At 46.6% G+C, this 21,088-nt stretch overlaps 1 protein-coding gene across 2 annotated transcripts in view; it reads left to right on the top strand.

Annotated features, from left to right (window-relative positions):
• LOXHD1 (lipoxygenase homology domains 1) overlaps nucleotides 1-21,088 on the top strand; it is a 120,878-nt gene that overhangs the window by 19,040 nt on the left and 80,750 nt on the right. The window contains exons 1-3 of one of the 2 annotated variants that reach the window (XM_027526130.1): nucleotides 10,877-11,063; nucleotides 11,524-11,678; nucleotides 14,412-14,545. In XM_027526130.1, coding sequence (XP_027381931.1) covers nucleotides 10,949-11,063; nucleotides 11,524-11,678; nucleotides 14,412-14,545 — 404 coding nt within the window. In that variant the 5' untranslated portion in view covers nucleotides 10,877-10,948. Of the gene's footprint in view, nucleotides 1-8,105; nucleotides 8,267-10,876; nucleotides 11,064-11,523; nucleotides 11,679-14,411; nucleotides 14,546-21,088 lie in introns of those variants that run through there. The other variant, XM_027526129.1, reaches the window with a different exon arrangement.

Genomic DNA, 21,088 nt, shown 5'->3' with positions numbered 1-21,088 from the left:
AGCATATTCAAAAGCAGAGATGTTACTTTGCCAACAAAGGTCCGTCTAGTCAAGGCTATGGTTTTTCCTGTGGTCATGTATGGATGTGAGAGTTGGACTGTGAAGAAGGCTGAGCACCAAAGAATTGATGCTTTTGAACTGTGGTGTTGGAGAAGACTCTTGAGAGTCCCTTGGACTGCAAGGAGATCCAACCAGTCCATTCTGAAGGAGATCAGCCCTGGGATTTCTTTGGAAGGAATGATGCTAAAGCTGAAACTCCAGTACTTTGGCCACCTCATGTGAAGGGTTGACTCATTGGAAAGACTCTGATGCTGGGAGGGATTGGGGGCAGGAAGAGAAGGGGACGACAGAGGATGAGATGGCTGGATGGCATCACTGACTCAATGGATGTGAATCTGGGTGAACTCCGGGAGTTGGTGATGGACAGGGAGGCCTGGCGTGCTGCAGTTCATGGGGTCGCAAAGAGTCGGACACGACTGAGTGACTGATCTGATCTGATCCGATCTGATATATAGGTCTTTAGTTTCTTTAGGTAGATATATTCCTAAGTATTTTATTCTTTTCGTTGCAATGGTGAATGGAATTGTTTCCTTAATTTCTCTTTCTATTTTCTCATTATTACTGTATAGGAATGCAAGGGATTTCTGTGTGTTGATTTTATATCCTGCAACTTTACTATATTCATTGATTAGTTCTAGTAATTTTCTGCTGGAGTCTTTAGGGTTTTGTATGTAGAGGATCATGTCATCTGCAAACAGTGAGAGTTTTACTTCTTCTTTTCCAATTTGGATTCCTTTTATTTCTTTTTCTGCTCTGATTGTTGTGGCCAAAACTTCCAAAACTATGTTGAATAGTAATGGTGACAGTGGGCACCCTTGTCTTGTTCCTGACTTTAGAGGAAATGCTTTCAACTTTTCACCATTGAGGATAATGTTTGCTGTGGGTTTATCATATATAGCTTTTATTATGTTGAGGTATGTTCCTTCTATTCCTGCTTTCTGGAGAGTTTTTATCATAAATGGATGTTGAATTTTGTCAAAGGCTTCCTCTGCCTCTATTGAGATAATCATATGGTTTTTGTTTTTCAATTTGTTAATGTGGTGTATTACACTGATTGATTTGTGGATATTGAAGAATCCTTGCATCCCTGGGATAAAGCCCACTTGGTCATAGTGTATGATATTTTTAATGTGTTGTTGGATTCTGATTGCTAGAATTTTGTTAAGGATTTTTGCATCTATGTTCATCAGTGATATTGGCCTGTAGTTTTCTTTTTTTGTGGGATCTTTGTCAGGTTTTGGTATTAGGATGATGGTGGCCTCATAGAATGAGTTTGGAAGTTTACCTTCCTCTGCAATTTTCTGGAAGAGTTTGAGCAGGATAGGTATTAGCTCTTCTCTAAATTTTTGGTAGAATTCAGCTGTGAAGCCGTCTGGACCTGGGCTTTTGTTTGCTGGAAGACTTCTGATTACAGTTTCAATTTCCATGCTTGTGATGGGTCTGTTAAGATTTTCTATTTCTTCCTGGTCCAGTTTTGGAAAGTTGTACTTTTCTAAGAATTTGTCCATTTCTTCCAAGTTTTCCATTTTATTGGCATATAATTGCTGATAGTAGTCTCTTATGATCCTTTGTATTTCTGTGTTGTCTGTTGTGATCTCTCCATTTTCATTTCTAATTTTATTGATTTGATTTTTCTCTCTTTGTTTCTTGATGAGTCTGGCTAATGGTTTGTCAATTTTATTTATCCTTTCAAAGAACCAGCTTTTGGCTTTGTTGATTTTTGCTATGGTCTCTTTTGTTTCTTTTGCATTTATTTCTGCTGTAATTTTTAAGATTTCTTTCCTTCTACTAACCCTGGGGTTCTTCATTTCTTCCTTTTCTAGTTGCTTTAGGTGTAGAGTTAGGTTATTTATTTGACTTTTTTCTTGTTTCTTGAGGTATGCCTGTATTGCTATGAACTTTCCCCTTAGGACTGCTTTTACAGTGTCCCACAGGTTTTGGGTTGTTGTGTTTTCATTTTCATTCATTTCTATGCAAATTTTGATTTCTTTTTTGATTTCTTCTGTGATTTGTTGGTTATTCAGCAGTGTGTTGTTCAGCCTCCATATGTTGGAATTTTTAATAGTTTTTCTCCTGTAATTGAGATCTAATCTTACTGCATTGTGGTCAGAAAAGATGCTTGGAATGATTTCAATTTTTTTGATTTTACCAAGGCTAGATTTATGGCCCAGGATGTGATCTATCCTGGAGAAGTTTCCGTGTGTGCTTGAGAAAAAGGTGAAATTCATTCTTTTGGGATGAAATGTCCTATAGATATCAATTAGGTCTAACTGGTCTATTGTATCGTTTAACGTTTGTGTTTCCTTGTTAATTTTCTGTTTAGTTGATCTATCCATGGGTGTGAGTGGGGTATTAAAGTCTCCCACTATTATTGTGTTATTGTTAATGTCTCCTTTCATACTTGTTAGCATTTGTCTTACATATTGTGGTGCTCCTATGTTGGGTGCATATATATTTATAATTGTTATATCTTCTTCTTGGATTGATCCTTTGATCATTATGTAGTGACCTTCTTTGTCTCTTTTCACAACCTTTGTTTTAAAGTCTATTTTATCTGATATGAGTATTGCTACTCCTGCTTTCTTTTGGTCCCTATTTGCATGGAAAATCTTTTTCCAGCCCTTCACTTTCAGTCTGTATGTGTCCCCTGTTTTGAGGTGGGTCTCTTGTAGACAACATATGTAGGGGTCTTGTTTTTGTATCCATTCAGCCAGTCTTTGTCTTTTGGTTGGGGCATTCAACCCATTTACATTTAAGGAAATTATTGATAAGTATGATCCCATTGCCATTTACTTTATTGTTTTGGGTTCGATTTTATACACGCTTTTTGTGTTTCCTGTCTAGAGAATATCCTTTAGTATTTGTTGGAGAGCTGGTTTGGTGGTGCTGAATTCTCTCAGCTTTTGCTTGTCTGTAAAGCTTTTGATTTCTCCTTCATATTTGAATGAGATCCTTGCTGGGTACAATAATCTGGGCTGTAGGTTATTTTCTTTCATCACTTTAAGTATGTCTTGCCATTCCTTCCTGGCTTGAAGAGTTTCTATTGAAAGATCAGCTGTTATCCTTATGGGAATTCCCTTGTGTGTTATTTGTTGTTTCCCTTGCTGCTTTTAATATTCGTTCTTTGTGTTTGATCTTTGTTAATTTGATTAATATGTGTATTATTCTTGGGGCGTTTCACCTTGGGTTTATCCTGTTTGGGACTCTGGGTTTTTTGGACTTGAGTGATTATTTCCTTCCCCATTTTAGGGAAGTTTTCAACTATTATCTCCTCAAGTATTTTCTCATGGTCTTTCTTTTTGTCTTCTTCTTCTGGGACTCCTATGATTCGAATGTTGTAGCGTTTGATATTGTCCTGGAGGTCTCTGAGGTTGTTCTCATTTCTTTTAATTCGTTTTCTTATTTCCTCTCTGATTCATTTATTTCTACCATTCTATCTTCTAATTCACTAATCCTATCTTCTGCCTCTGTTATTCTACTATTTGTTGCCTCCAGAGTGTTTTTAATTTCATTTATTGCATTATTCATTATATATTGACTCTTTTTTATTTCTTCTAGGTCCTTGTTAAACCTTTCTTGCATCTTCTCAATCCTTGTCTCCAGGCTATTTATCTGTGATTCCATTTTGATTTCAAGATTTTGGATCAATTTCACTATCATTATTCGGAATTCTTTATCAGGTAGATTCCCTATCTCTTCCTCTTTTGTTTGGTTTGGTGGGCATTTATCCTGTTCCTTTACCTGCTGGGTATTCCTCTGTCTCTTCATCTTGTTTATATTGCTGAGTTTGGGGTGTCCTTTCTGTATTCTGGCAGTTTGTGGAGTTCTCTTTATTGTGGAGTTTCCTCACTGTGTGTGGGTTTGTACAGGTGGCTTGTCAAGGTTTCTTGGTTAGGGAAGCTTGTGTCGGTGTTCTGGTGGGTGGAGCTGGATTTCTTCTCTCTGGAGTGCAATGAAGTGTCCAGTAATGAGTTATGAGATGTCTATGGATTTGGAGTAACTTTGGGCAGCCTGTATATTGAAACTCAGGGCTGTGTTCCTGTGTTGCTGGAGAATTTGCTTGGTATGTCTTGCCCTGGAGCTTGTTGGCCCTTGTGTGGTGCTTGGTTTCAGTGTAGGTATGGATGCGTTTGATGAGCTCCTGTCAATTAATGTTCCCTGGAGTCAGGAGTTCCCTGGAGTCAGAATTTGGACTTAAGCCTCCTGCTTCCAGTTATCGGTCTTATTTTTACAGTAGTCTCAAAACTTCTCCTTCTATACAGCACCACTGATAAAACATCTAGGTTAAAGATGAAAAGTTTCTCCACTGTGAGGGTCACCCAGAGAGGTTCACAGCGTTACATGGAGAAGAGAAGAGGGAGGAGGGAGTTAGAGGTGACCTGAATGAGATGAGGTGGAATCAATAGAGGAGGGAGCAGGCTAGCCAGTAATCACTTCCTTATGTGCACTCCACAACTGGACCGCTCAGAGATGTTCACGGAGTTATACAGAGAAGAGAAGAGGGAGAAAGGAGACAGAGGTGTCCAGGAGGATAAAAGGGGGAATGAAAAGGAGAGAGACAGATCCAGCCAGTAATCAGTTCCCTAAGTGTTCTCCACCGTCTGGAACACACAGAAATTCAGAGTTGGGTAGAGTAGAGAGGGGTTAGGGAGGAGACACAGGCGACCTGGTGGAGAAAAAGGAGAGTCCAAAGGGGGAGAGAGCAGTCAAGCCAGTAATCTTGCTCCCAAGTGAAAAATGGGTACTGAAAATTAGGTTCTTAAAGGTACAAAATTGGTAACAAATACCTAAAAGCAAAAATTAAATATCTAGAGTAGAGTTTGGAATTTCAGAAATACCATGTTAAAGAAAAGAAGAAGGAAAAGAAATACAGAAAAAGAAAAAAAAGTCACAAAAATTATAAAGAAAATATAGGTACAAAATTGATAACAAATATCAAAAAGCAAAAGTTAAAAATCTAGAATAGAGTTTGGAATTTCAAAAATACAATGTTAAAGAAAAGAGGAAGAAAAAGAAAGAGAAAACAAAAACAAAAACAAAGTCACAAAAATTATAAAGAAAATATAGGTACAAAATTGATAACAAATACCAAAAAGCATAAATTAAAAATCTAGAGTAGAGTTTGGAATTTCAGAAATACAGTGTTTAAGAAAAGAAGAAGAGAAAGTAAGAGAGAAAGAAAAAAGTCACAAAAATTATAAAAAAAAATATAGGTACAAAATTGATAACAATTACAAAAAGCTAAAATTAAAAATCTAGAGTAGAGTTTGGAATTTCAAAAATACAATGTTAAAGAAAAGAAGAAAAAAAGAAAAAGAAAAAAAAACAAGGTCACAAAAATTATAAAATATATATATATGAAGTTTACTTTAAAAAAAATAGGGTCTTTTTTTTTGCAAAGTAATAGTAGGTTATAAAAGTGAAAATTAAAGGAGTAATAGAGGACTTAATTTTTAAAAAATTTAAAAAAAAAGAAAGAAAGAAAGAATGATCATAAAAATAGTAAAAATATATCTAGGACTTTCTCTGGTGGTGTTGTGGGTATTGTGGGGTCAGTTCATTTTCGGCTAGTTCCTTGGTCCGGCTTATATTTCTCAAGATCTATAGGTCCCTTCCTATGTAGTTGGTACTAATGACAGGGTTTTAATCTATTGCCTGTTGCTTCCAAGGCGGTTCCCTCTGTTATTGCTTCTTCTGTTTGCTGGTCTCTTCAGTGTCTGATTTCCTCCCTGATACAAAGAGGGCAATGGTGGACACTTTCTTTTTTTTCTTTTAGGCTTACTTGTTCAGTCGCGCTGTGGGGAAGGAGGGACGCTGCAAACAAATAACACTGGTGTGTGCTCGCAGTCCCTCAGCCACACTGGGCCTGCCCCCACTCACGGCGCGTGTAGCCTCCCTGCCCACACTGCTCAGCCTCTAGGTTGTTCCACCGGGAACCATCAGAGGCCGGCCCTGGACTGCCTGCACCTCCCAGGTCTAAGCTGCTCAGGTTCAGGCACTCGGGTAGTCCTCAGAGGCGCAGACTCGGTTGGGCCTGCGTTTTGTGCCCTTCCCAGGTCCGAGCAGCTCAGGTGATGAGGTGTTTGGTGAGCGCAGTTGCTTATCGCCTCCCCGCCACTCGGTTTTCTGGGTGTACAACCGGCGCACCTTCTCAGGCGGATGTTGACCGTCCAGAACCCCAGGAAGTCTTAGTTAGCAAAGAAGCCTGCTTACGGTTTTGTAGTTAATGTCTCTCTGGGGCTGTGATTGCCCCATTCCGGCTCTGGCTGCCTGTCACTGGAGGGGGATGGTCTGCCGCCGGCTATCTCTGTTCAGTCCTTTGTTCCGTGCGCAGGCCTGGTGGCGTCTTAGGTTAGGGCTGGCTTTTCGCGTGGTAGATATCCCACAGTCTGGTTTGCTAGCCCAAATTATTTTGCTCAGATAGCGCTCGGGGCATTCAGGCCAGATCCTTACTCTAAGCGATGCAGCCCGCACCTCCCTGCCCAGCCCCCGCTTGCTAGTGACGGGTGCAGGCGTCTGCGCTGCTTCTCCACTGGGGGAGTTACCATTGGGCTCGTAATCTGTGGGTTTTAATTGTTTATTTATTTTTCCTCCCTGTTATTGTTGCCCTCTGTGCTTCCAAGGCTCAGCACAGACTCGGCAGTGAGAGTGTTTCCTGGTGTTTGGAAACTTCTCTATTTTTAAGACTCCCTTCCCAGGACGGAGCTCCGTCCCTCCCTCTTTTGTCTCTTTTTTTGTCTTTTATATTTCAAAGACAATGGGTTGCTTTTCTGGGTGCCTGATGTCCTCTGCCGGCATTCAGAAGTTGTTTTGTGGAATTTACTCAGCGTTTAAATGTTCTTTTGATGAATTTGTGGGGGAGAAAGTGGTCTCCCCGTCCTATTCCTCCACCATCTTAGCTCCTCCTCGACTTTCCCTTTTCTTTGGAATGTTTTATTTCAGCTACCACATGTTCATTTCCAATAGCTGGCTCTTGTTCTCTGCATGCTAAGTTTTATCTCTCCTAATTTTGTTTAATCCTGGTTGCTATTGAAACCAGAGAGAGGGAACAGAGACTGGGGTTCTCCCCATTAAGAATGCTGGCTTTTACTGGGTCTTCTTCCTGTCCATCAACTTGCCCAACCTCACCCCCAGCTAAAGCCATATTTCTAGTTTAACTTCTTTCGGCTCTCAGCCAGTCCCTCGTTTCAGCCGCCAATTTCTCACATTGCTGTGGTAATGGGAGACCCCTTATCTTGTTGAAAATAAGTCTTAACTTGAAAGAATTATGATTTCACCCTACAGTGTTGCTGAGAGGACAAGTCTTGTAATATAGCCACTTGGAAAAAAAAAATACGGTCCCATAGTTCTTGGAGACATTTTGCGCTCCTATAAGAAGCGCCCTCTAATGGTGAATACTTATAACACATTTCCACCCTCTAACAACTCAACAGTATTTCTTCAGTTCAGTCTCTCAGTCGTGTCCGACTCTTTGCGTTCCCATGAATTGCAGCACGCCAAGACCTCCCTGTCCATCACCAACTCTCGGAGTTCACTCAAACTCACGTCCATCGAGTCTTCAACATAGAGACAAATTTTGTGTAGCTCTGTTGGTATCATCTGAAAGCTGCATATATTTAAATGAAGATTATCATTTCAACCATCCTCCTTTACTGAAAATAAGGGGAAAAGACACATAGCCTTTTGCTTCTTTCTGCCCCCACAGTGTCTACCCAGGGGTAGGCACACAGCAGAGGGTGCCAGCTGGTGTACTGACCTCATTCCTGGTTCCAGAGGACACATGCAGCACAGAGGAGAGCTGAGCCTTGGAGTCTGATTGCTTAGGTTTGCCATTTCCATAACTGACTCAAGTCCTTGAAGCCTCAGTTTGTCAATCTGCAAAATGGCAATAATACTGCTTATGATACTGATGGGAGGATTGGATGAGATGATGCCTAAGAAGCAGCAGACACATGGCCTGGGTTTGGGAAATGTTTGCTATGTAACTGTTGTTACTGTTGTTGCTATTACTAAATGTCCTGCTTCTCCTCCCTGTGCCCACCCAGTGATCCACTACGAGGTTGAAGTTTGGACCGGGGATGTAGGCGGAGCAAGCACCACTGCCCGAGTATTCATGCAGATTTATGGTGAGGAAGGCAAGACAGAAGTGCTCTTCCTCTCCAGCCGCTCGAAGGTGTTTGAACGGGCGTCCAAGGACACATTCCAGGTGTGTGGGGGTAAAGCCATGGTGGCGGAGGGGTGCCAAGAGAGGGCTCAGCATACGTCTGAAAACAGAGGGACTGGTTCTCAGCCCTGGCTTCTTGTTAGAAACATCTGAGGAGCTTTAAGAAACTAGTGTCATCTAGTCTACACCTGGATCAATTACATGAGAACCTCTATGGTCAGATATGTTCTCTGTGTGTGTATGTGTGTGCTCAAGTTGTGTCCGACTCTTTGTGGCCCCATGGACTGTAGCCCACCAGGCTCTTCTATCCAGGAAACTTTCCAGGCAAGAAAACTGGGGTATGTTTCTAAAATCTCTACCAGTGATACTAACATGCTGCCAATTCTGAGAACGGCTGGAGGGTTGATTCTAATTTAGCAAAATATGACGCTAGGGCCTTGGTCACCACATTCATTTCCAGCCTTGGCCTCTGATTCGACAGCTCATTCAGTCTAAGAGTACGGCATTGGCTCCCAACCAGGATACTGGGAAGCCTGGAGTCTCATGGCTCTGTTCTGAGTGCCCCAGGCCACCTCATGTCCCTTTGAGTAGCGGAGAAAAAAAGATGAGAACGTAAGCATGTTGTTGGCAGGAGAGAAGGACCCAGGGTGGTGCCTTTTAAAGGGCATGTGAATGTCTTACATGGGACACAAGTGCATGTGTGCATATGTGTACGTCTGCAGCTCTGTTCTGCAGTAATATCTTCATGCTGGCTGCTCTGCGTGTGTGCCATAAGTAGCCTGGCCCTCAGCAAAGAGTCCTAACCCAGTGCCCAGCAGAGAGGGTCCTGGCTGAGCTGCGCCAGAGTCACGGGTGTCTGGAATGTCAGTGGTGGAGGAGGCCTCCTGGAATCCCACCCTCTCCTGACACTGCTGAGAGAGCAGGGGCCTGATCGGCTCATCTCCCCGAGCCTCAGCTTCTTTATCAGCTCAAACCTAGGTTTACAATAACTACCTGGCCTGCTTCACAGCCCCTGGAAGGATTAAAATGGTCAATGTCAGGGAAAGTACTTAGGAAACTGTGACCAGTCACGGAGGTGTTAGGAGCAGAGTGTCTTCTGGACGTGAATGGACTGTGTGGCTGGGTGTGGTGGTGGCTGCATTCATAGCTGGGCAGGTTGATGGGGGAGCAGAGATAGCAAGTGAGCCCGACTGTGAGGGTGCTGTGACCAGGAAAATACTGGAGAGGAGGAGATGGGGGGAGAGAGATGGTAAGTGAGCCAGACTGCGAGGGTGCTGTGACCAGGAACCACTGGAATGTGTTGAAGGAGGAACTTACCGTATCCAGAGCCCATCCCTACGGGTCCTGGGCTCCATTTTGACCACTCATTTTCTCACAGAGGTGCTTCTGGCTACATTGTGGCTTCATGAACAGTGAGTCAGGAGACCTGAACTCTCCTGCAGGTCTGAGGTCCAGTTGGGGGGACACCAAACAGCTCGTGGGACAGCCCTGGGCCTCAGTCTGCTCAGCACGGGAGCTGTCGCCCGAGCCGGGGCCAGACCTCCCCTGGATGTCAGGCTCAGACCAGAGTGGCAGATGGCAGGTCGAGGACCCAGTCCTCTGGAGCAGAGCTAAATCCCTGCCCTTTGAGCCGGCCATGTGCTAGGCCCATTGCGGGAGAGAGCTGAGCGCACAGACAGTAAGCGCCCGTGGGCAGAGAGGGCATCCAGGCATCCAGGCTAGGCTAAGACCTTGCCAACCTCGGGGACCCCCTGAGCGCTCAGGGAGGGGAAAGGCTCGTGTCAGGGTAGGGGGCTGGGGCCTCTTGGGGGCGTGGGGGAGACTTCTGTCTTTGACAAACACCACATTTTTTTTTTTTTTTTTTTGCTTCTTGGAAAAGTTCTATATGATTAATGCTGGGGGAAAAAATGCTCAGAAAGAGAGCACAGGAAGGCACAACACTAAAGAAGAAAAAAAAGATAATAATAAAGCTCAGGAACTGGAATGAATAGATTTAGTTAGAGGCAGAGGAGGGGATAAAGGCATTCTGCACGAGGGAACAGAGATACAGAAATAAGAAAAATAGGAGTGAGTGTGACGTGCCGAGTGTGTGAGTGTGTGTGTGTGTGTGTGTGTAAAGTCGAGAATGAGAAAGAGAGAGGGAAGGAGACCATCTTGACCCACTGTGTCGGGGGTTCAGAAGACATTGGTTTGGGTGGAGGGGTGGACCGGCAGGGAAACCAGGCTTGGGTTGGGGGCGGGAGAGGAGGCGCGGGGGCAGCTTTGACTCAGAAGCCCCAGCCTCTGGCTACGGCGGCTCCGCGGGGCCCCAGGCAAGATGCCCAGGGCCTCCCCAAGCCACAGCCCCCGCACTTTGTGCAGCTGGAGGCGGCGGACGTGGGCCAGGTCTTCAAGATCCGGCTGGGCCACACGGGCGAGGGCTTCAGCCCCAGCTGGTACGTGGACACCTTGTGGCTGCGGCACCTGGCGGTGCGGGAGGAGGACCTCACACCCGAGGAGGAGGCGCGCAGGAAGAAGGAGAAGGACAGGCTGCGGCAGCTGCTCAGGAAGGAACGTCTGAAAGCCAAGCTGCAGAGGAAGAAGAAAAAGAAGAAAAAGAAGGAGGAAGAGGGCAGCGACGAGGAGGATGAGGAGGAGGAGTCCTCGTCCGAGGAGGAGTCTTCGTCTGAGGAAGAGGAGGAGGAGACCGAGGAGGAAGAAGAGGAGGAGGAGCTGGAGCCCGGGATGCAGGAGGTGATCCAGGAGTACAAGTTTGATGCCCACCGCTGGCTGGCCCGGGGCAAAGAGGACAACGAGCTGGTGGTGGAGCTGGTGCCCACGGGCCAAGAGGGTCCTGAACGTAAGCCTGAGGAGGGGTCACATAACCCCCCAGGGTAGGGGGGGTACAGAGAGGGAAGGATGCCCAGCTCTTCTTGCAGGTGGGGCCCCCTGTGGCTCTCCTGACCTGGGCTGTGGTGAAATGCCACCGTGGACCATTCTTTGTGGGGGCTGGTGTTGCTCTTGCCCTGAGACTCTTGGGAGGAGCCCTGGTATAGCTCACCGGTGACTCATCGTGGGGACATCAGTAGGAGGGTTGCTGCGGACCAGTGCCTTGCCAGAACTCTCAGCCTCTTGGGCTTCATGGTGAAGGGAAGTCTTGGGTAGGGAGGAGGAGCCGGTTTGTTTCTACTGTCAGTATAGATGTGGGTGTACCATGAGGTCTTTCCAGCTCCCACCATCTGGCTGGATGCAACCGGCTGAGCCTCAGGTCCACCCCCAAGGCCTGGGCGTTCTCAACACTGCCTTTCTGTGTCCCCCAGCCAACACCTACGAGATACAGGTGATCACGGGGAATGTGCCCAAGGCTGGCACTGATGCCAACGTCTTCCTGACTATCTACGGGGAGGAATACGGGGACACGGGCGAGCGGCCCCTGAAGAAGTCAGACAAGTCCAACAAGTTTGAGCAGGGACAGGTAGGGTGTGGGCTCCCTGAGGGGGCAGGTGGATCCCAGATGGAGGGAGCCCTCTGGTGATTCCAAGGCAGGCCCAGCCTGCACGGCAACTGCTGTGTCCAGCACTGTGTCCCATTCAGTCCAGCTGGGTAGAATGGAAGCACCTCGTCCGTAAGCACTGGGGCTTTGTGGCGGGGACATAAAGAAAGGCCCAGGTGGGGTCCAGGAAACGCCCAGGAACTAACTGGAGGCAGCATGGTACCAGACCCTCAGGTGCTGAGTGAGGGGACGGATTCAGGGAGGAAGTACTGACCAGAAGATGGGGCTTCGGAGGACACTTGGAGGGAAGGAGGCATGTGAGCTGGGCCATGGTGGAGGAGTATGGTGTTGGTCTCAAGATGACAGTGAGAGTTGTCCCCTGAAGATGGGACCACACGAGGAGATGTGGGGTGGAAGTGTGGAAGGCCAGTTGGAGGACATTGGACGGTGGGTCTTCTCACTGCTGTGGTTACTGCCAAGCCATGGTGGGCGCTGCCTCTGAAAAGCTTGATGCAACCAACTGAAGGAGTGGGGGTGTGAGAGCCTTGAGTGACAGCTGAGAAATTTGATCTACATCCTGAGGCAGTGACACCACGACAGCATTTGAGCATTTAGAGAAATGCAGGCCCCTCTCCTCCCAGGTACAGTAGGAAAAGCAGGGGAAAATGCGGCTGTCATTCTTGTCCCTTGAGATTTTACAGGGTCCTCTGGCTAGAAGACGTCTCTCACGTCACCTTTCCCATTTCTGCCGGCATCCCAAAGCCAGGTTCCCTCATCAACAAAGAGGAGAACCAGAAATGTACACATCCATTAAAAATACTTCTGGGCTCATTGCTTGATCTATTTCAGATGTCCCCTGCTTTTTTCTTCAACACCACCTTCCCATGACTTGAGGATCAGAATTTATTTCTGTGTTTTTTAAAACTTGCAGCCACTCTGATGACTAGAATTGGAAGAAAACTGCTGCAGAGGATGTAATTGGTACAACTGGTGAAATTTGAACATAGACTATATGTTAAATAATATTGTGTTGAATAATATTGTGTTGACTTTGTTTCCTGAACTTGGTAATTGTCCTGTCATTACATGTAGGGCCTCCTTGGTGGCTCAGCGGTAAAGAATCCACCTACAATGCAGGAGCTGCAGGAGATGCGGGTTCAGTCCCTGGGTTGGAAAGATCCCCTGGCAGAGAGCATGGCAACCCACTCCAGTATTCTTGCCCGGAGAATCCCATGGACAGAGGAGCCTGGCGGGCTACAGTCCATAGGATCACAGAGTCGGACACGACTTGTTACTGAGCACGCAAGCACTGAGATTATATAAGAATGTTATTCTTAGAAAATCCATGCTGAAGAAGTCAAAAGTAGAGGATCATGATATCTGCCAAATACTTTCAAATAATTTAGGCAAAAAATGAGAAAGGGCAAGAGAGAGTGAGAGAGAAAGCAAGATCTAGGGGTTTACAAAATTTCATTGCACTGTTTCTGCAAATTTTCTGTAAATTTGGAATGCTTTTCAATAAGTAGTTTAACAGTTATAGTCAAGATCTCATCCACTTATCGGGTTCACCCTCTGGTCCTGGTGTCATCTGTTTCCTCCAGCGCATATGTGTGCAACTGGTATTCTATAAGGCTTCCCTGGTGGTCTCTCTTCCCACTTGAATGGTGAGCAATCTAGGTCTTACACTTTACATCCTGTCAATCACTTCGGATTTGCACTTTGACTCATAGTAGGTACTTAATCTGGAGAAGGCAATGGCACCCCACTCCAGTACTCTTGCCTGGAAAATCCCATGGACGGAGGAGCCTGGTAGGCTGCAGTCCATGGGATTGCTGAGGGTCGGACATGACTGAATGACTTCACTTTCACTTTTCACTTTCATGCATTGGAGAAGGAAATGGAAACCCACTCCAGTGTTCTTGCCTGGAGAATCCCAGGGACGGGGGAGCCTGGTGGGCTGCCGTCTATGGGGTAGCACAGAGTCGGACACGACTGAAGTGACTTAGCAGCAGCAGCAGACACTTAATCAGAATTTGTGGTTGAAGGAGTTTATGCACATATGTACACACACGGCATGTAGTATCTGCACATATGCAAGCAACAGGCCCTACACACACACACACACACATACACACACACACACACACACACACCACAACACAAATGTGGGCATTCAGTCAGCCCATTTTCCCTAGCCCTCTCTCACGGTCACTTCTATCACCCTCTTACCTCCCTCCACCTTCCAGGACACAGTGAAAGTGAGAAGACCCCCCTGGCAGGCGCAGGTGAAAAGACAGTAGTGCAGTAGGTGAAGGGAATGAAGAGGTGGAGGCTTCCAGCTATAAAATAAAGAAGTCTCAGGGGTGTAATGTACACATAGGGAACATAGTCAATAATGTTGTAATGACTCTGTATGGTGATGGATGATAATTGGTCTTTAAGTGGTCATCATTTCATAATGTATAAAAATATTGGACCACTATGTTGTATACCTGAAACTAATTTAATGTTGTATATTAATGATAATTCAATAAACAAAAGTCAGCAGTGCAGACCAAACCCCAGATGGCTGGCTACATTTTCCATGCCCCCTCCTTCTTGATGCTTTGGATCTAACAATTGGCCTCAGGCTGCCCCAGGTCCTGGGAGGGTGAAGCTGACGGTGAGGTGGGGAGGGCTGCCCCCCTCCATGAGTGCTACTCTGATCTTTCCCAGACAGATACCTTCACCATCTATGCCATTGATCTGGGGCCCTTGACCAAGATTCGGATTCGCCATGACAACTCAGGCAACAGACCAGGCTGGTTCCTGGACAGAATAGACATCACTGACATGAACAATGAGATCACGTGAGTGGGACTGGAGGGGAGGGAGGGGAGGTCATGCCTGCCCCTAAGATAGTCATGGAAAGAAGGGTAAGGGTGGGGTGGCTGTGATGAGTGAGGAGAGGGGGTGGCTAGGATGTGGGTTTGGCACATGGAGCTGGCTAGGTGGGCATTGCCTCCCTCCCTTCTCTCTCCTTGGGCTGCCCCTCAGCTGCTTGCCCTGTCAGGCGGGCAGTCTAGTGGAACATCTAATCCAGTTCTTTATGTCCATCACTTCAGAAAGTCAGGCTTTCTATTCCTGCCATGGCCCAATCTCCATGCCCAGACTTACTATTCACAAGTCTCTCCACGTATAAAGTGACTTCCAGGACATGACTTTAATGGTCTAGACTAGGAATAAGGAAACTTATTCTGTAAATGCCAGATAGCAAATATTTTAGGCCATTTGGTCTTTGTTTCAATTGTTTGGCTTTGCCTTTACTGCAGAAGAGTAGCCATAGATGATACTTAAGTGAATGGATTTTATTTAAGCTGGCTGTTTTTGTTTTTTTTTTTTAAGTTAGAGTAGTCAGGAACTGGACTTCCCTGGTGGCTCAGCAGTAATGAATTTGCCTGCCAATGCAGGAGATGTGAGTTCGATCCCTTGGTTGGGAAGATCCCCTAGAGGGGGAAATGGCAACCCTCTCTAGTATTCTTGCCTGGGAAATCCCATGGACAGAGGAGACTGGTAGTCTACAGTCCATAGAGTTGCAGAGAGTTGGAGATGACTTAACAACTCAACAGCAACAACAGCAAAGTAAATGGATGTGTCTGTGTTCCACAAAAACTTCATTCATGGGCACTGCAACTTGAATTCCATGTAATTTTCACATGTCACAAAAAGTATTTTTCTTTATATTGTTTTCAACCATTTAAAGATGTAAAACCTTTGCTTGGGTACATAAGTGGGTGGTGGGCCAGGTTTGGCTCACAGGCCATAGCTTGCTGGCCCTTGCTCCAGATTCACAGCTACCCCCTGGAGCTAGGGTGGGAAGGGGATCTTGTTCTCCTGACAGGTGAAGGAACCACACCCCAGGGAGGTGAGCCTGTAGCCCCAGCATCAGTTTGTGCCAGAGCCAGGACCAGAACTCCAGACCATCAGAGATGAATCTGGTGTGTTTCCACAAGTAGGCCACATTGCCTTTTGGACGAGAGGAGTCAAGGGGCAGTAGACATGAAAGGAGACGTGGAGCTGTTGGGGGCGGGGGCACAGAGGTGGGCGGAGAGGGAAGCGGGCAAGATCTGGAGAGGTTTGTGGAGCTGCTGAGGGCCTGCCAGTGCCCAGAATGTCGAGGGCACTTAAGAAATAAATGTTTGGATCAAACAACATCTTGGCCCACAGCCTGGTGTCTCTTGAAACATTCCTCCCTCTGTGCAAGGTAGGGGTTGATGGAGGTCACCCCATCTTCCACCTCAACCCTGCCCCCCCAGCCCAAGGGATTACTCCAGAAGGGGGCACTGAGGGACAGCTCACATACAGCCCAGTGTCATGGATTTCTATGAGGCCACATGAGGACCCTGTGATTGCAGAGAAGGGCTGTGGGACAAGCCCACACTGGGAACCAGGGTCCTCCCCTGGGGTAGGTGCTCTGCCAGAAACTCACCAGGTCACCCTGGACAAGTTACTACACCATCTTTATAAAAACTTTTTATTTTATATTGCCGTATAGTTGATTAACAATGATGTATTCATTACAGGTGTACAGCAAAGTGATTCAGTTATACCCATACAACTATCCATTCTTTTTCAAATTCTTTTCCCGTTCAGATTAGTAGACTGAGTTTCCTGTGCTATATGGTAGCTCCTTATTGGTTATCTATTTTAAATATAATAGTGTGTACATGTCAATCCCAAACTCCATCTTCATGAGCTTTCATTTGCTCTTCTGATAAATGGGTTTAAAGTTAATAGCCCAACTTATATCTCAAGATGGTCTCAAAATCTAAATAAAGCATTTAATCTTGACAAAGATAAAGTGCTCCAAAAAAATGTAAGGACAGGGACAAACTGTGAACATCCCATGCAGCCTGGTTAGGGTCGGTGACCTCTGTTCGGTTGATTTGGCATCTCTGGGCCAGCCCAACATACTTGAAAATTATTGCAGCTCTATAATCTGTTTTAATTTCTGTCCATACTTGTCTTCTTTCATTATGAAGGATATTAGCTGTTCTTACCTTTTCAAATTAAGACATTGGGTGACTTTTTAAAAACCCTGTTGGAATTTTGATCATTTTGCTGTTAAATGTATGTGCAGAGAACTGCACATTTAGACCATGAAGTGCTCCCCCAGGCACACATTTCTGTCTCTCCAGGCGCTCCTTGAGTATCTCAGTCAGGCCATTTTCTACACTTGCTTCACACAGGCTACACGTTCCTGTTACATTTGCTCAAGTGTCTTATATCTTTATCACTCTTGCGACTGGACCCTTCTCATTACTCCTCTCTCCTTTTCCCTGCCCTTTCTTTTTCCTTCCTCCACTCCTCACTCTGCTCGTCTCCTCCTCTTCCCCTGCCATCCTTCCTTGTTGGTGTTGCATGGTTTCTTTACTTTGTTTCGTTGGTATTGAAGCAGCAGTAAGGGCTCTGTGCTCAGCTGGCTCCAGCCATGGGCAAGCAGAGAGTGACTCTGAGCAAAGCCTACCCTGGGAGAGAGATGTAAAACCATGGCCATCCGTTGGAAGCAGAATGAGAGCAAGGATCCTCTCTCTCGGAGAGGCACTGTCTTCTCAACAGCGCCACAACCTTCCATGACCTTTGTTAGCTCAGGAATAAGACCTTTGCGGCCAGAAGGGTGAACGCACACTGAGCTGTCCCAGTCACTCATCTCGTTGCAGACTGGGTGCCTGTAACTCCTCTCTGCCGCCCCCCACCCCTCCCTCCATTGCCCTTTCTGTCAGAAAAGCTGTCAGACGCCCCTCCCCATCTTCAGCACCTCCTGGTCAAAGCCTGCTGGCTGGCCCCTCCGCCTCACCCAGGCCCTGCCCGTGTCTGCAGCTGTCCAGACCCCCAGGCCACGTGCCTTCTCTGCTCACACTGCACAGAGGCTCCCGGGTCTGTCAGAGTAAGAGCGAGAGCACTTCCAGTGGCCGGTCCCACCCCTTTGGCTCACTCCTTGCTGTTCCTTGAAGCCAGCAGACGTGGTCCCACCTCAGGGCCTTCGCGTGTGCTGCCCCCTCCCGCTAGCACTCCTGCCCCAATGGCTCGCTCATCCTTTGTCTAGGTAGGTCTCTGCTTAGGTCCCACCGGCTCAGCGAGGCCCCACTCCCAGCCCTGGACCTTTTATTCCTCCTCCTCAGTTTACTTCCCCCACATCACTGACTTACAATACACTGCTCCATGTAGCCATTCTTCCTCTCCCCGATGTAGAATATGAGGTCCCCTGAATGAGGAAATAACTTCATCTGTTTTGCTCACTGCTCACCACCCAGTCCCTAGAAGAGTGCCCAGCATGTAATAGGCATACCATAGATACTTATTAAGTCAACTAATAAATAAAATTATGCTTGATGTGTTGATTCATTCATTAATTCAACAAACACAAGCCATGCTAAGTGCTGCCAGCTGAACAACTGGCTCAGACACCACCTTTGAAGAGCAGAAACCTATGATGGGAGGTAGTTCAGGTTCAATTCCTTTCTCTTCCACTCTTTGCCTGTGTGGCCTGGGCAGTCACCTCTCAAGTCTCAGTTCTTCTACCCATACAATGGGCATAAAGAAACTCTTTCACAAAATCATTGCGAGGACTAAGTGAGGTACTGTGTGTCAGGGGGCCCAACACCCAGTAAAAGGCAGTATCCGTTCTTTCCCTGAGTAGGAAGGTTCCAGTGAGTCAACATCTAAAAGTGGCCAGACAGCTAGGAAATGGGGCAGGAGAAGTGCAGGGTGGTTGAGGAGCTGACAGCCAGGGACACAGGGAGACCACAGGGACTGCAGGGCAAGCAGGTGCTGGTGGTCTCCGCACGGTAACCTAGAACATTGAGGGGACCAGGCGGAGGGTGTGATGGCAGGTTATCAGGCTGCTGTTTTATCCAAGGTGGCATCGAGATGTGCCTTTGTGAACAGGCAGCTCTTGGATGTTTGAGTGCTTGAAACGAGAGCATTAAAAGTGGTTGGAAAATGTGATTCAGGTGGCACAGAGGTGGAGAGCCAGGGGGCACATTCGGGATGCAGTGGGTCACTGTGTTTTTCTTGGGCATGAGGATCATGGAGGATAGGAAACAGGAAAAGAATAATGGAGAGGGTGGCAAGACAGGCTGAAGGTGCTCCAAAGCCATGCTGAGAACACATCCAGGCTCCTGGCTGGCTGCATTTCATGGGCACCCTGCTGGAGCTGAGCATGGGAGATGGGGGGAAGGAGCAGGGAGATGTCAGCTGCTGTCAGGCCCCCTCGGGAGATGCTGTCTGAGCAGAAAGGCTCAAGACGGTGTGATGCCCAGAGCCCCTGCCGCCGCCGTGAGGTCACCCAGACAGAGCCACAGTGGCCCCAGGGGTCTGATGTCCAAAGCTGGACAGATTCAGTGGAGCCTCAGCAGGACCCCTTGGAGCCCTTCTGGCCTCTGAGACAGTTGCTCTGGAGGGCAGCTGAGTCTGAGCTTGAAACCCCAGGAGGAAGGGACTGGGGGAAGTGGGGGCCGAAGATTTACTGATCTGCAACTCAATTGCAAGAAAAAAAAAAAAAGAATAATTATTTTCCAAATAGAGAGTGCTTGAGGTCTTTTAGAGGAGTCTCAAGCTGTCAGGGTCCATGAACGAATGATGTGGAAAGTCTTTTTAATGGTGGTTTGCAGCTGTGAATGGTGCTGAGTGCGTTGTCCTGGGGTCTGAGGTCTCCCATGGGTTGACTGGGGCTCTACCCACAGACTCACATCCTCTCATATAAGGAGGCTGCTAGTCCCTCGGGCAGGGAGAAAACTGTGAAGTTGAGACAGTTTGGGGACTCTAGCCTGGGAGGCTCCACCACTGGCCTCTTTGGAAAAAAACATTTCAGAAGTGTCAGGTTGATGTTCACGTTGACAGTCCCATCACACTTGGAATGAGGAGAGCCGATCCTCTCCTCTCACCGGCTCTGCTCAGACAGTTCCTGGAGCCTTGGGGTGACATCAGGCACCACATTCTAAGGGGGCTGATGGAAAAGAGAAAATGCATCTTCAAGAAAAGAATAGTGGCTGATTAAGAAATCTAGGAGTTGTGGCAGGAATTCTGAAGGGGGAATTAAGAACATTTCACCTGAAGAGGGCATGATGCCTTTTGATTCCATTGATCCTGTGGTGCCCATGTATGCCAGGGACTGTGGACGGCAGGGGGCGAGGAGACTCTGAGCTCGTGGGGTGTTCGATTTGCCTGACTTCTTGCAGAGACACTTTAAATACATGCTCCTGGGCAACCTCTTCCTTTCACATCACTTCAGTGACCATTTATTTGACAATCATGTCCATGTGGTATCCCAAGTTGTATCAGTCAGAATAGGCTAAGTTCTGCTAGATAACAAGTAGCCCTAAAATGTCAGTGGCCTCACACAATGGAAGCTTAGTTCTTACTCATAACACAGGTCTCGGGGGGAAGGGATCAGGGGCGTATGTATTGAGAATCACTGTGATCTCTCGGACATCCAGGCTGATGGAGGCTTTTCCTCAGTGTATGTTTCCATGCTCTTCCTTACAGTGGAAGGAGATGTGACAAATTGTGCACTGGCTCTTAAAGACCCCTTATAGCCCAGAGATTCCAAGTACATTAGCAAGGACTTAAAAATTCAAAGTCCTCCTCCCCTCTAAAGCTATGAATCTCTGATGTTTTAGCTTCTGAATACGTAACAGAAATGGGCAGACGTTCGGGAGTGTGTTGTCTTGAATTAGCCTGTCTTCGTTAAGTCCTTCTCTCTGCTGCTTCCTCGCCCCCTTCCTTGTTGACTAAATGAGGTTTGCCACATCTTCCTTCCTCCTTTAATACTTTAGCTATCTTTTTATACAGATCTGCAATAAAGTCAAATCACTCAACTTCAGAGAGGAAGAAGCAAATGCCACAGAAGTTAGGAATGTATTTAGTGTTCTGAGCTCTGTCCACACTTGATCAGATAGCCTTTTTCCACCTGTTTTGAGCCCTAAGACATAGATTCCTGTTCTTATTGATGGGGGTCTCATAAGACCCTGAATCGTGAAAGACAGATGTTATTCTTGAATTCCATTACAAGTGGCAAATGTGTTGGGTGGGCTTTCCAGTGAGGGTTGATCAAAAAGTTTGAATTATTTTTCCCCGTAAGTTTCACCTAACAGGAAGATATTCTCCAAAACCCCTCACTCCTCCAGGATTTGGGGCGGGGGGTGGTGTGAGAGTCACAGAATGTTGAGACAGAAAAGACCTGACAATGATTTCATGCAGCCTTAATGTGATGGAACTTGGGGTGCAGAGACCATGCGGCATGTTAGGAGAAGACCAGAGGCACAAACCCAGAGTCCCCGAGCCCCAGACCCACTCTTGTCACAGTGCTCTTCCTGTAACACCAGTGGGCATATCTGATGAGCTTCAGCCTT

The sequence above is a fragment of the Bos indicus x Bos taurus genome, chromosome 24, assembly GCF_003369695.1.
Source record: "Bos indicus x Bos taurus breed Angus x Brahman F1 hybrid chromosome 24, Bos_hybrid_MaternalHap_v2.0, whole genome shotgun sequence".
In the NCBI taxonomy this organism is placed as follows: domain Eukaryota; kingdom Metazoa; phylum Chordata; class Mammalia; order Artiodactyla; family Bovidae; genus Bos; species Bos indicus x Bos taurus.
Note: the sequence above shows the minus strand (reverse complement) of the source record. Positions and strands in the feature narration are given on the sequence as shown.